Source organism: Urocitellus parryii, chromosome 4 (genome assembly GCF_045843805.1).
Source record: "Urocitellus parryii isolate mUroPar1 chromosome 4, mUroPar1.hap1, whole genome shotgun sequence".
In the NCBI taxonomy this organism is placed as follows: Eukaryota; Metazoa; Chordata; class Mammalia; order Rodentia; family Sciuridae; genus Urocitellus; species Urocitellus parryii.
In genome coordinates this window covers 75,750,509-75,763,579 of record NC_135534.1, presented here as the reverse complement: position 1 = coordinate 75,763,579, position 13,071 = coordinate 75,750,509, and the positions used below count along the sequence as shown (strand labels likewise).

At 32.9% G+C, this 13,071-nt stretch overlaps 1 protein-coding gene across 13 annotated transcripts in view; it reads left to right on the top strand.

The window, feature by feature from the left end:
• Positions 1–13,071, top strand: part of Picalm (phosphatidylinositol binding clathrin assembly protein) — a 100,386-nt gene that overhangs the window by 42,696 nt on the left and 44,619 nt on the right. For all 13 annotated transcript variants that reach the window (XM_026384669.2, XM_026384667.2, XM_026384668.2 and 10 more), the window contains exons 5-6: positions 6,142–6,235; positions 11,410–11,521. In XM_026384669.2, coding sequence (XP_026240454.1) covers positions 6,142–6,235; positions 11,410–11,521 — 206 coding nt within the window. The remainder of the gene's footprint in view (positions 1–6,141; positions 6,236–11,409; positions 11,522–13,071) is intronic.

Sequence of the window (13,071 nt, the reverse complement as noted above, 5' to 3'; positions counted from 1 at the left end):
AAAATGAGATAAACTCATTCATTGGCATGGTTGTAGAATTATATTCTAGATGTACATTTGATCATTCATTTTTTGGTCTTATAAAAGCTATGAGTTGACCATCCTTTAACATGTTGGGTGTATTTTTAAGTGAATTTTATTATAGAATAAATTTTTAGGGTTAGTGAGTCACAGGATATATACATTTAACATTTTAATAGAAAATATCGAAATTTCCCTTTATAAAAGTTAGGTGAAATTATTGTGGGGTTTTTTTTGTGAAGGGGTGTACTTGGGAATGGAACTCAAGGTTGCTTTGCCACTAAACTATACTTTCAGCCATTTCACTTTTTTATTTTGAGACAGGGTCTCACTGAGTTGCTGAGACTGACCTTCAACTTGTGATCCTTGTGCCTCAGCTTCCCAAGTTTCTGAGGTTAAAGGCATGCAACACAGTGCCCAGCAATTATTGACTTAAATACAGTTACCAATATTTTTATAATACCATCCTCATAGAAAATGTATCTTATTAGGTATACATTTTATATTGGTAAATTGAATAAATATTTTCTTTTTAAAAATACCATTTATGCTTTTTAAAAAATATTTATTTTTTAGTTGTAGTTGGATACAATATCTTTCTTTTATTTATTTATTTTTTTTGTAGTGCTGAGGACCGAACCCAAGGCCTGAAACGTGCTAGGCGAGCACACTACTGCTGAGCTATGACCCCAGCCTCACAATTTATGCTTGCCGACTTAAAAAAAATCTTTGTTTTAAAATAATTTTGCCTGGGAAATGTTACAAGAATATAACAGAGAACTTCTGTGTGTTTTACTCAGAATCACCAGTTTTTAACATTTTGCCAGCATTTGCCCTAATTATATTCTCTATGTTTGTGTACTTCTTTTAATGAACCTTTTGAGATTGGGTTATACATCTCAGGCCCTTTTATAGTTTATAGCTCTTAATACTTTGATGCATGTTTCCTAAAATCAATGATCTTTTATTAATATATCCATGAACTTGTGTGATTTTTTTTTTTTTTTCCACATGGCGACACACAAACTGATATTGGTTGTATAGGATACTCAGATAAATGGAGAGGATTGCTTGAGCCTGAAGGGTTAAAGGATCAATTTCTTAGCACACAACCCTTTTCTGCCATAGTAGTATGTGATTCCATGATTGTGAAGCCTTCATCTAAACTTGAGTCATTTCATCTATAAAACAGTGGTGATTTGAATAGTATTGATCCATTTGGATTTTTGTGAGAATTAGATGAGATAGTATATATGCTACTCAGCACATTATAAACACTCACCAAACGAGCTTTTGGTGTATTAGGAAAATAAATTGCCAGATTACAAATATTTCTTCCTCTTTTTGTTTAACATTATTAAGTTTAAAAATCTTGGGTTGTAGTGTCTTGCTTAGTTAAGGTAGATCATTTGCCTAGCATGCACAAAGCCCTGGGTTTGATCTCCAGCACTACAAAAAAAAAAAAAAAGGTAGATACTAGAGTGAATCAGACATTATTACAATTATTACATACATATATAACTATATGATCAGTGGGATTCTACATCATGTACAACCAGAAGAATGAGAAATTATACCCCATTTATGTATGATGTATCATAGTGCATTCTATTGCCATGTATAACTAATTACAGCAAATTTTTAAAAATGTAATCAAATTTAACTTATTTTTATGGCTCTTATCTTTCAAGCTAGCTAAGGGCAAGCTAAATGATCAATGACCTATGCATGTTTTTTGTCAGATATATTTATAGATTGAGTATTTTATATGTAAACATTGATTCATTTTTTAAAAATGAGACAGAAACCAGCATAGTCTTTTAAATGGAAATAATAGGGTATTGAAAAACCAAAATGAATTACCAATATAAATGGTTAAATGGCTTTTGACTCATGTATTTTGTTTTTCCTGTAAGTTACCTTTTGTTTTTCTGGCAAATATTTATTCAAATATCACTTCTTTGAGAAAGCCTTTTTTGGTTGTTAGTATATTTTGTCACCTTCATGAGAAAACGTAATTTTATATTTATAGCTTCAGGACTTGTCAAAGTAGATATTAATAGTTTTCACAAAGATGAGCAAATGTGTTTATAAACAGTACATGAAATGGTTCTGTGTATAAAGACCCAATAAATTGCCTGTGGATTTAGTTTTTCAATTGTTTGTTAAATATTTGTTTGTTTCTTTTCTTTTTTTTTTTTTTTTTTACATTCTATTTTTTGGTAGTATCGAATCCTGAATTATACTGAATTACCTTGTAGTCTAAATTGGTAGTGTCCCAAGTGACAAAACTTTGTTGTATAAGCAAAAGAAAGAGTAATTCTGGTGTTGTCTTTAATAGGACATAGAAACCAAACTTATAGTATACTGCTTTATTAAATTTGGTAATCAACTATCCAAATTTAATTACAATCTGTTAATGAAATTAAAAATTTATATTATACATGAAATATGAAATCATGGATTTGGTCTGAATCATATCCAAATATTTAGATTTGTTAAGTATTTGAATTTCTCTGAAATCTGATATGAGCATATGATATATAGCTTTAAGATTTTTCTTACTTGAAGAATTTTAAAGTTTTCTGGGAAGAAATGCAGAGGCTAATGAGAAAGGAAGGAGTCAAAAACATTCCCTCGTTTCTGGAATAAGACACTGTGAAGATGACACCTTTTACTGGGAAGGTTTTGGAGAGTAGTATAGGATCTAGTGATAAAAGAAAATTAGGGACCTGGGGCTAGGGGTGTAGCTCATTGGTAGAGCACTTGCCTAGCAGATATGAGGCCCTGGGTTCAATTCTCAGCACCATATAAAAATTTAAAAAATGAAATAAAATAAGGTATTGTGTTCATCTACAACAACAAAAAAAGAAAAAAAAAAGAAGAAGAAAAATTAAGGACAGTTTGGAAATACTATCTTTGAGATGCATGTGATTTAAATATCAAGTAGGCCGTTGGATATAACTAACTTAAAACTAAGGCATTCTGGAAATATGAGTGTGTTAATGGCATTTCGGTAATTTCAACCTTAGGAATGACTTATAACCTGGAAAGTAAATATGGAATGAGAAGAGAGGGCCCAGAATGACTTTTTTAGGTACACCATCATCTCTTTTTTAGAGGGTGGGTAGAGAGGATGGGGAGCCAGAAAACAACATTGAACTAAATGATAGTGAAATGAGAAGAAAGCAAGAAGAGAGAGATATAGTGGATGGAAAGGAATATTTCATGAATGAGGCAAACTTTAGTTGGGGATGGCTCAGGGGTAGGTAGAGTGTCTACCTAGTGTCATGAGGCCCTGGGTTCTGTAAGAAGGAAAGAAAGAGCCTGGGGTGGGGGTGGGGGTGGGGGTGGGGGTGGGGAGGCATTTGAATGATGCTGAGAAGTCTGGTTAGATGAGATATAGCACAGTGATAGACCTCTTGTCTAGCATGTGAGAAGCCCCAATTAAATCCCCAGTTCCACCAAAAAGTAAATAAGTACATAAAGAAATGAGGAGAGGCAACAGAGTTTCTGCCCTAGAGATTTAACTGAAGTTACATAGTGGAGGCTCATATTGGAATGAACTGGAAAATAAATGTAAGGTGAAGTGTGAACTCTTTTGATAAGCATGCTTGACTCTAGGAGAGTAGCAAATAGATGGGAATAGGGATTAGTGGGGGGACAGGGAGAGAGAAAGAGAGTGTGTATGTGTGTTTAAGGAATGGTGATTAGTGGTCCTAGAATTTTTGTTTGTGTGACCACAGGGACGATCTAGTATTTAAAAAAGGATTAATGAGCTGCACTGGCTGTTTGGTACATAAGCCAATTAAAATTAAATTGCTAAAAATGCAATAAAAATGCATCTCTTCACTTGAATCAGCCAAATTTCAGATATTTAGTAGCCACATTTCACTAGTCAGTTGACCGTATTAAATTATGCAGATATAGAACAATTTCATCATCACAGCTAGTTCTGTTGAATGGTGCTGTGTTAAAGAAAGGACAACCAATGGACAGAATGGGATGTTAAACACCTGCATAAGTGGTATTTCTGTTTGATAGATGAAGACCTCCTCCATTACAACAGAGGAGACCAAATAGATATAGTTTGGGTTTCAAGAAGACCTGACAGTATCTTTTTGTTGTTTATTTCTGAATGAAGTATTTTGGGAATTATGATTCAAGAGTTTGTGTGAGTAGGCAGTGATATAGAAGTAGGAGAAGTAGCTATGAGTGTATGTAGAACAGGAGTTCACTAGAGCAGACTAAGAGGATTGCTTGCAATGTTGAATACCTATTAGAGGTTGATGGTCATGAATTCATTTTTGCCAGTTTTCGCTGTTGGGTGGTTTTCTTTACCAGCACCCAGTTGTGTGTGTATAGGCATGGATAAGTTAAATGTTTGCTCAGCCAGGATTGTCAATTTGCCAGATGACTGCAGTGAAGAAGACAGGTGGAAGAAAATTAGGAATATTTGTAAGGAAGTGTTTACAACAATGATCTGTGGAATAATAAGCTACATGAAGAAAATAAAAATGAGAAGGGATCAATGTGGATAGTAGTAGAGTTAATAAATTGGGGTTTTTGATGAGGTCAAATAGTTTTTGGTTTGGGGATACTTGACCAAAGCAGCTGTAAGGTTATTGTTGTAGAATAAGGTGTCTGAGTTTTGTCTTTTTAAAATTTGGGAGCTGAGGAGTAGAGTAGTTTATCTGGGGATAGAAAGGATCTATAGGAATAGGGAATGCTGTAGAGGAACTTTGAGATCAAGACGTTGAATTGGTTGTTTGTGTAGATGTTGAAGTTAACCAAAAATACTGAACCAATGTATAAGTTTTTTGTATTAGAGAAAGATCAAAAGGTTAAAAAAATGACTTCAGCAAGAAGAGAGGGAGAATTAAAAGGGAACTGATGGTAACTAATGAGAGTGTGATGTTTATGAAAATAACGGCTTGCAAAGAGAGATTGGTATTCTCAGCCCAAACTCTAGCATCTGGTACCAACCTAGGTAGTATACCACTTGAGAGGAAATAGTTTTGAACCATTGATGGATGGGTTAGTGCATTATATTAGTAAGGCTATTCAGAATAAAACTGGTTAGTAGCAGCCTAACTAAAGCAGTCCAGTGTTTATTAAACTGTTGTTTCTTGTGAAGCACTATTGTTGCTTTTCATAGCTTAATTGTTTTGTTTTGTTTTTTTCTGGTATCTGGATTGTAGTTGATTGGGTTTTAGCTATAATCTGTATTATAAGCTATTTGGATCTTGAATAAAATACTTTGAATATAGCAGTGTTCGAAGACTTGAGTTCAACTCTTAAATCCTGTTTTAGTCAGGTTTTTCACTGCTGTGACTGAAAGACCTGACAAGAACAATTTTAGAGGAGGAAAGTTTATTTGGGGGCTTATAGAGTTCTCAGTTCATAGATAGCTCCATTCCTTGGGGCTTTAGATGAGGCAGAACATTATGGTAGAAGAGTTTGGCAGAATGACAAGTGGCTCAGATGATGATCAGAAAGCAGAGGGAAAGACTCTACTCACCAGATACAAAATACATACCCCAAAGACACGTCCCCAGTAACCTACTTCTTCCAACCATAATCTGCCTCTGGGCACCACTCTGTTAATCCCATCAGTGTATTAATTTACTGATGGGGTTAAAGCTCTCATAACCAATTCATTTCACTTCTAAACCTTGTATTTTATCACATGTGAGCTTTTTGGGGACATCTCACATCCAAACTAACAGCTCCATAGTGAGGCAAATGATTTTTTTTTTTTTTTAATTGGTTAAGTCTATCTTTCACACACAAGTGGTTGTGGAGAGCATATGGTTTCCTTCTATGAAAAGTATATTCCTGGTATGGAATATAAACTTTAGTTCTTAAGTCTCATGGTTTACAGCTTTCTTTTTGCTTTTAAATGAACACAGTAATATTGGAGATATATAGTGTTACTTTTTGTGTGTGTGTGTGTGTGTGTTTTTCTGTATGATCCTTGCTTGAAGTTTCAAGTACAGTGACTTAAAAATGTGACACGTTTCGTAGCAAATTTATTCTCTAGGTATAGACCCAGATGGGAGTTTAAAATTTGATTTAATAGGAAATTGATTTCTTTTTTTTTTCTTTTCTTTCATATAGGGCTGATGGAGTTATGAGAACAATGAACACAGAAAAACTCTTAAAAACTGTACCAATTATTCAAAATCAAATGGATGCACTCCTTGATTTTAATGTAAGTTGATTATACATTTGTAATTTAAGATTTAAAATATTACATCATTGTAACTGATCAATTTTTTTTCTCAAGTTTTTATGGACTTTACTTTTTCATAGTATAATACACTATTTGGCTAAAGATTTTCTATAAATATCCCTAGATAAATTCCTATTCATTTTTATGTTTTAGATTTACTCTAATTTCTTAGGTGCTTCTTTTCTAGCTCTGGAATTTTAGGATGTATAAGCTAAATAAAGTGATGGAGAAGACAAAGGGATTGATCTGAAAATGTACTTTATTTTGGTAGTGGCTTTGGGTTTGAAAAATGCATAATGATTTTCTTTATGAATAGCTACCTTATTGTTTTACTTCTGTTTTGTAAGTTGACAGTTGTCAGAAATAAAGTTCAAATAGTATAATAGTTCATTATGTATTACCCCAAAAGGGCATTATATAATTTTTATTTAAATAACCATTATCTGAACCAAGTTGCCAGCATTGTCATTTGTTTTTACTATGTTAGAAGTTAGCATTTTCAACTCTTCTCTCTCCCTACCTCTTCCTCTCCCTCTCCCTATCCCTATCCCCTCTAATTTTTATTGGTACATTATAATAACATATAATAGCAGGATTTGTTGTTCCATATTTGTACATGCATGTAACATAATTAGGTCATCTTCATTCCCAAGTACTTTCCTCCCGTTTCCCTCCCCTTCTTTTTTCCTTGGTCCCCTTCCTCTGCTGGTCTGCCTTATATTTTCATGAGGATCCCCCTCGCCTTTTTCTTTTCCTTTTTCTTCTCTAGCTTCCATAGATGAAAGAAAACATGAACCTTCATCTTCTGACTTTGGCTTATTTTGCTTAACATAATATTCTCAAGTTCCATCCATTTTCTTGCAAATGATATAATTTTATTTTTCTTCTTGGCTGAATAAAATTCCATTGTGTATATATGTGCCATATTTTCTATATCCATTCACCCATTGATGGATACCTTGACTGATCCCATAGTTTGGCTGTTGTCAGTGGTGTCACTATAAACATGAATATGCGTGTATTGTTTAGCATGATGACTTCAATTCTTCAGGGTAAATACTGAGGAATGGTATAGCTGCATCATATGGTGGTTCCATTCCTAGTCTATTGAGGAACCTCCACATTGATTTCCTTAGTGCTTGTATTGATTTGGTCTCACCAACAGCATATTAGCGTTACTTTTCCCTTTCATCCTTGTCAACATTGATTATTACTTACATTTTTGATGATTGCCATTCTAACTAGAGAGATAAAATCTCAGTGAAGTTTTGATTTGCATTCCCTTGTTTGCTAAAAATGTTGAACATCTTTTCATACATGTGTTGGCCATTTGTATTTCTTGTTTTGAGAAGTATCCATTCAGTTCATTTGCCCATTTATTGACTGGATTATTTGGGGGTTTTGGGTGTTGATTTTAAGTTTTTTTTATATATATTTTGAATATTAATCCTCTGTTGGAAGAACAGTCTGCAAAGATTTTTCTTCCATTCTGTAGGCTCCATTTTCACACTTTTAATGGTTTCCTTTGCTGTGCAGAAGCTTTTTAATTTGATGCCATCCATTTGTTAATTCTTGTTCTTATTTTCTGAGCTTTAGGAATGCTATTGAGGAAGTTGTTGCCTGCACCAATATGTTGGAATACTGAACCTTATGTTTTCTGCTCCTCTTCAAGGTTACTGGTCTAATTTCTAGGTCTTGGATCCATTTTCAGTTGACTTTTATATCAAGTGACAGATAGAAATCTAGTTTCTTCTTCTCCCTCTGGATTTTCACTTCTTCCACGACCATTTGTTAAGACTTTTTCCAGTGTTTTTGGCACCTTTGTCAAGGATTAGGTGATTGTATCTGGGTGGGTGGGGTTTTTCTGTCTTCTATTCAATTTATTTATATGTCTGTTTTTAAACCAGTACCATGCAGTTTTTATTATTATACCTTTCCTAGTATAAAATAAAATTGGGCATTGTGATGCCTCTAGCATTGCTCTTTTTGCTTTAAGTTATTTTGGCTATTCTGGATCTTTTATTCTTCCATATGAATTTTAGTACTGTTTTTCTGTGAAGGCTAATGGGTATTTTAATGCAGGTGACATTGAATGTGTAGCTCACTTTTGGTAATATAGTCATTTTAACAATATCAGTTCTTCTTACCTATCCATCTTTCATGGTCTTCTTCACCTTCTTTCTTCAGTGATCTATAATTATCATTGTAGAAGTCTTTCACCTCACTGGTTAGATTTCCTAGGTTATGTATGTATGTCTGTATGTATTCAATCATTCATGAGACTATTATGAATGGAGTTATTTTCTGATTTCTTTTTTAGTGGATTCATTAGTGGTATATAGGAAGATTACTGATTTTTGTATCCTGCTACTTCACTGAATTTTTTAATTAGCTCTACTGGAGATTTTTGGATCTTCTAAATACAGGATCCTAACATCTGCAAACAGTGGTAATTTGACTTCATCCCTACCTATTTGTATTCCTTTTATTTCCTTTTTCTTTCTTTCTTTCTTTCTTTCTTTTTTTTTTTTTTTTTTTGCCTAATTGCTCAGGCTAAAATTTCAAGTAATTATATTGAATAGGAGTGTTGAGAGTGTCTTGTTTCTGATTTAGAGAAATACTTTCAGTTTTTCTCCGTTCACTATAATGCTGGCTTTGGGTTTGTCCCATATAGCCTTTATAATGTTGTGGTAACTTCTTTTTGTCTCTTAGTTTCTTCGGTATTATTATCATTATCATCACAAATAGGTGCTGAATTTTGTTGAAAGCTTTTTCTGCATCTGTTGAGATAATTATGTGGTTTTGGTCATTAATTCTATTTATGTAGTGAATTCCATTTATTGATTTGCATCTTTTGAACTATCTTTGCATCCCTGGAATGAAACCACTTTGGTCATAATGTACAATATTTATGTGTTGTTAAATATGACTTGCTAAGTTTTTTTTAAAAAAAATACAGCATTATAGTTATACATAGTAGTTGGGTGCATTTTGACAAAATCATATGTGCAAAGAATTTGATTTTCAGTCCCCATTTATGTCCCTTCTCTCTCCTCCTCCCTCCCCTTATTCTTTTTACCCCTACTTTACTGATTTTTTTCTTGTTTAATAAATAAATAATTTGTTTGGTACTTTCTACAGATACATAAACAAATTTCCTTTGGTGTACTTATATATGCATATAACATGATTTTGTTAAATTCATTCCATATTTCCTCCCCTTTCCATCCATACTCTCTACTTCTTGTTTTCCTCTTTCCGCTGCACTGATCTTTCCTGTATCTTTATGATGTTGACCCCCACACGTTTTTCCCACGACACATTTCTGAACTAAAAATGGATGTTCAAAAATTTCTTAAAAAAATTTTTTTTGTAGTTGTAGATAGATAGCATGCCTTTATTTATTTTTATGCGACTAAGGATTGAACCCAGTGCCTCACATGTGCTGGCAAGCACTCTGCCACTGAGTTACAGCCCCAGCCCTTATACACCACCTTCTTTGATTTAATAAGTTGTATTAGGAATTTTTGGATCTATGTTCATCAAGGATATTGGTCTGTAGTTTTCTTTCCTTGATATATCCCCCATCCCTTCTCTCTTTTTGGCCTTTGACTTAAGACATGCTTAAGACTTGCTTAAAGGCAAATCCTTGAATGGGATTGTGATGATTTCATGATGAAATTGTTTTTTCCTTTATATTATTAATTGCTAGTCTTCAAGCTTCTTTAGGCAGGAAGCAGGACTGTGTTGTTCTCTGCTGTATCCCTATTTCCTAAGAATGTGTGGCACATAGTTAAGTGTTCAAAAAAATGAATCCTGTGTTTCAAAATTAGAACAGGATTATCAAACAATAGCCTGCTGCCTGTTTTTGTATGGCACATGAGATAAAAATTGTTTTTCTATACTTAAATGGTTGAAAAGTTTTAAAGAGTATTTTGTGGTAGGTGAAAAGTATATGAAATTTCAGATTTCAGTGTTCATAGTGTTACTGGATCATAGTCAGACTTATTGGTTTACATGTTGTTCATGGTTGCTTTTGTATTTTAACAACAGAGTTGAATAGTTAATAGCAAAGACTGGATGGCTCACAAAGTCTAAAACATTCACGGTCTGACCCTACCCCCAACTTGCTGACTTCTGTTCTAGAAGACAAAGAAGATTGACATAATTACAAAACAATATTTTGGTTTATATAGAGAGGCTTAAAGGGGCCAACCATCAATGTTTTTTTCATTTACTATATTATTGGATATCTATATAAAATTACATTTCAAATTTGTATTATATCATAATGTATGTAGCAATTTACTTGGTTTATCCATTTGATCAATTCCTTGAATAAAAAATAAAGGTATTTCCAGTATTCTTGATAGATAAATTAGTACTACTTTTTTTTGTTTCATTATAATTATTTTTGTCAACTCCTGTGGTAGATTCTTCTTAATCATGATACCACTTAATTCTCCCAGTGACCACATGAAGTTAGTTTGTAATACTGGGAAACGATACACTTAAAAAGAAAATACATATCTTCTGTCTACCTTTACTCAGTGTTGTGGTGATTATAGTAGCCATTTAATACTTATTTAAAATAATTCAGTAAGTCTTTTATGAGCTTCTATCTAGAAATGGGCTCCATGTTGCTGTTAAAAGTACATAATGTAATACATTTTTACTTAAAAGACTTTTTTGAAATATAATCTAGGAATTTCAAAAGTTAAAGGGTAAATGACATTACTTTTTCCCACATGACACATTTCTGAACTAAAAATGAATGTTCAAAAATTTCAGTTTTGTTTGCTTGTGTTTTTTATGTAAATCTGAATCCTTATCTAAGATTTTTGTTATATTTGGCTTGTTAACTCTAAGTGTAAGAAATCCAGAAAGTTCACATGTTAGCAAATTCATATGTAATGTATGTATTATAGAAAGCAAATATACACTTTTTGGCTTGTTAACTCTAAGTGTAAGAAATCCAGAAAGTTCACGTTAGCAAATTCATATGTAATGTATGTATTATAGAAAGCAAATATACACTTTTTCTCTAATATGCCTAAATGTTTGAATTTGCTGTTTTAATTTGAAGGGAGTCTATTTGTCATTATCATTTAAAACATAAAATTAGCTAATATCATTTTCATTTTCTCCTCCAGGTTAATAGCAATGAACTTACAAATGGGGTAATAAATGCTGCCTTCATGCTCCTGTTCAAAGATGCCATTAGACTATTTGCAGCATACAATGAAGGAATTATTAATCTGTTGGGTAAATACTGTTGTAGCCTAATAATATTTTGTTTGTTATATGAATAAATAATATTTACTGAGTTGTTACTTAAAGCTGCCTAAAAATTCATTGCAATATGTTTATTCATTATAATTTATTTGTAGAAAAGTCTGTGCCTGATTGTATGTGCAAGTTATTAAATTCATATTTTTATAACCAGAATGTTCAGCTAGAAGACCTTAGATTGTATATATTTGTATATTGTAGTACTGTGTTTAAACCCAGGGGGCTTTCTGTCATTGAACTATATTCCTACCAACCCCTTGCACGCCTCCCCCCCCCTTTTTTTTCTTTTTGTCTGGGGCCTTGCTGAATTGCTGAGGCTGGTCTTGAACTTGTGATCCTTTTGCCTCAGCGTCTGGATTAACTGGAATTACAAGCTATGCCAATTGAACTTTGTATCTGTATTTCTTTATGTATTTTTATGTATTTCAGAAATATAAAAAAGAAATCCATTAAAAATTAAATGACTTTAAGATAGTAAATTTTATGGCATATATTTTAATCTTATTTCCTCATATTTTATTCCATAATCAGCTTTGTAAAATTGACTCCCCCCCACCCCTTATTTAATTTTGGGCAGGGCTGTGTGAGGATTGAACTTGGGGCATCTTGAATACTATACATTGTCTACCACTGAACTATACTTTGGTCCATATACTTAATTTAAAAATGAATAATTATTTTTAATGCATTAAACATTTATTTTTATGGTTGCCTTTTACTTTGAGGTATGGTAGGAATTTGTAGTGCTTTTTTGTGTATTCAGTGGAATGCAGGTACTTTTTGCTTAGAAATGCTCATTTATTTTGGTGTGATTTGGATGAAATAATAAAATAACAGTAAAGAATACCAAAATATTAGGTGTCAGATGTCAAGTATTTTTTTTGTTTTTGTTTTTGTTTTTGTTTTTGTTTTTTTTTTTTAAGAGAGAGTGAGAGAGGAGGGAGAGAGAGAGAGAGAGAGAGAGAGAATTTTTTTTAATATTTATTTTTTAGTTCTTGGTGGACACAACATCTTTGTTGGTATGTGGTGCTGAGGATTGAACCCGGGCCGCACGCATGCCAGGCGAGCGCGCTACCGCTTGAGCCACATCCCCAGCCCCAAGATGTCAAGTATTTTTATTCCAGTGTGCTCATTCTTTCCCCATCCACTCTTTAGAAGTATTTATTTAAATATAATTTTGATAAACTACACTAAAACAAGTTTATTCAGAGATGCTTTAATCTGCAAGGCTAGGAAAATTGGGCCTATTTTTTCATAAGGAGAAATGTAAGTTGCTCTTTTCTATAAAGTTCTAAAAAATATAGTCTTCTACCCTCTGATTAGTATAAATTAAGATTGTTAGTGCTGTTCACATTAAAGTGAAATGAGCTTTCCAAGTGACTTTGAACATGGTGAAGTTGCCATTTAGTATGTTAATACAAATGCACTGTTAGAAAAAATAATTGTATAAATATTAGTGCTTTTTAATGTGTACTAAAGTATGATACATATACATGGAAATGTATACCCAGGAAATTTTGAGA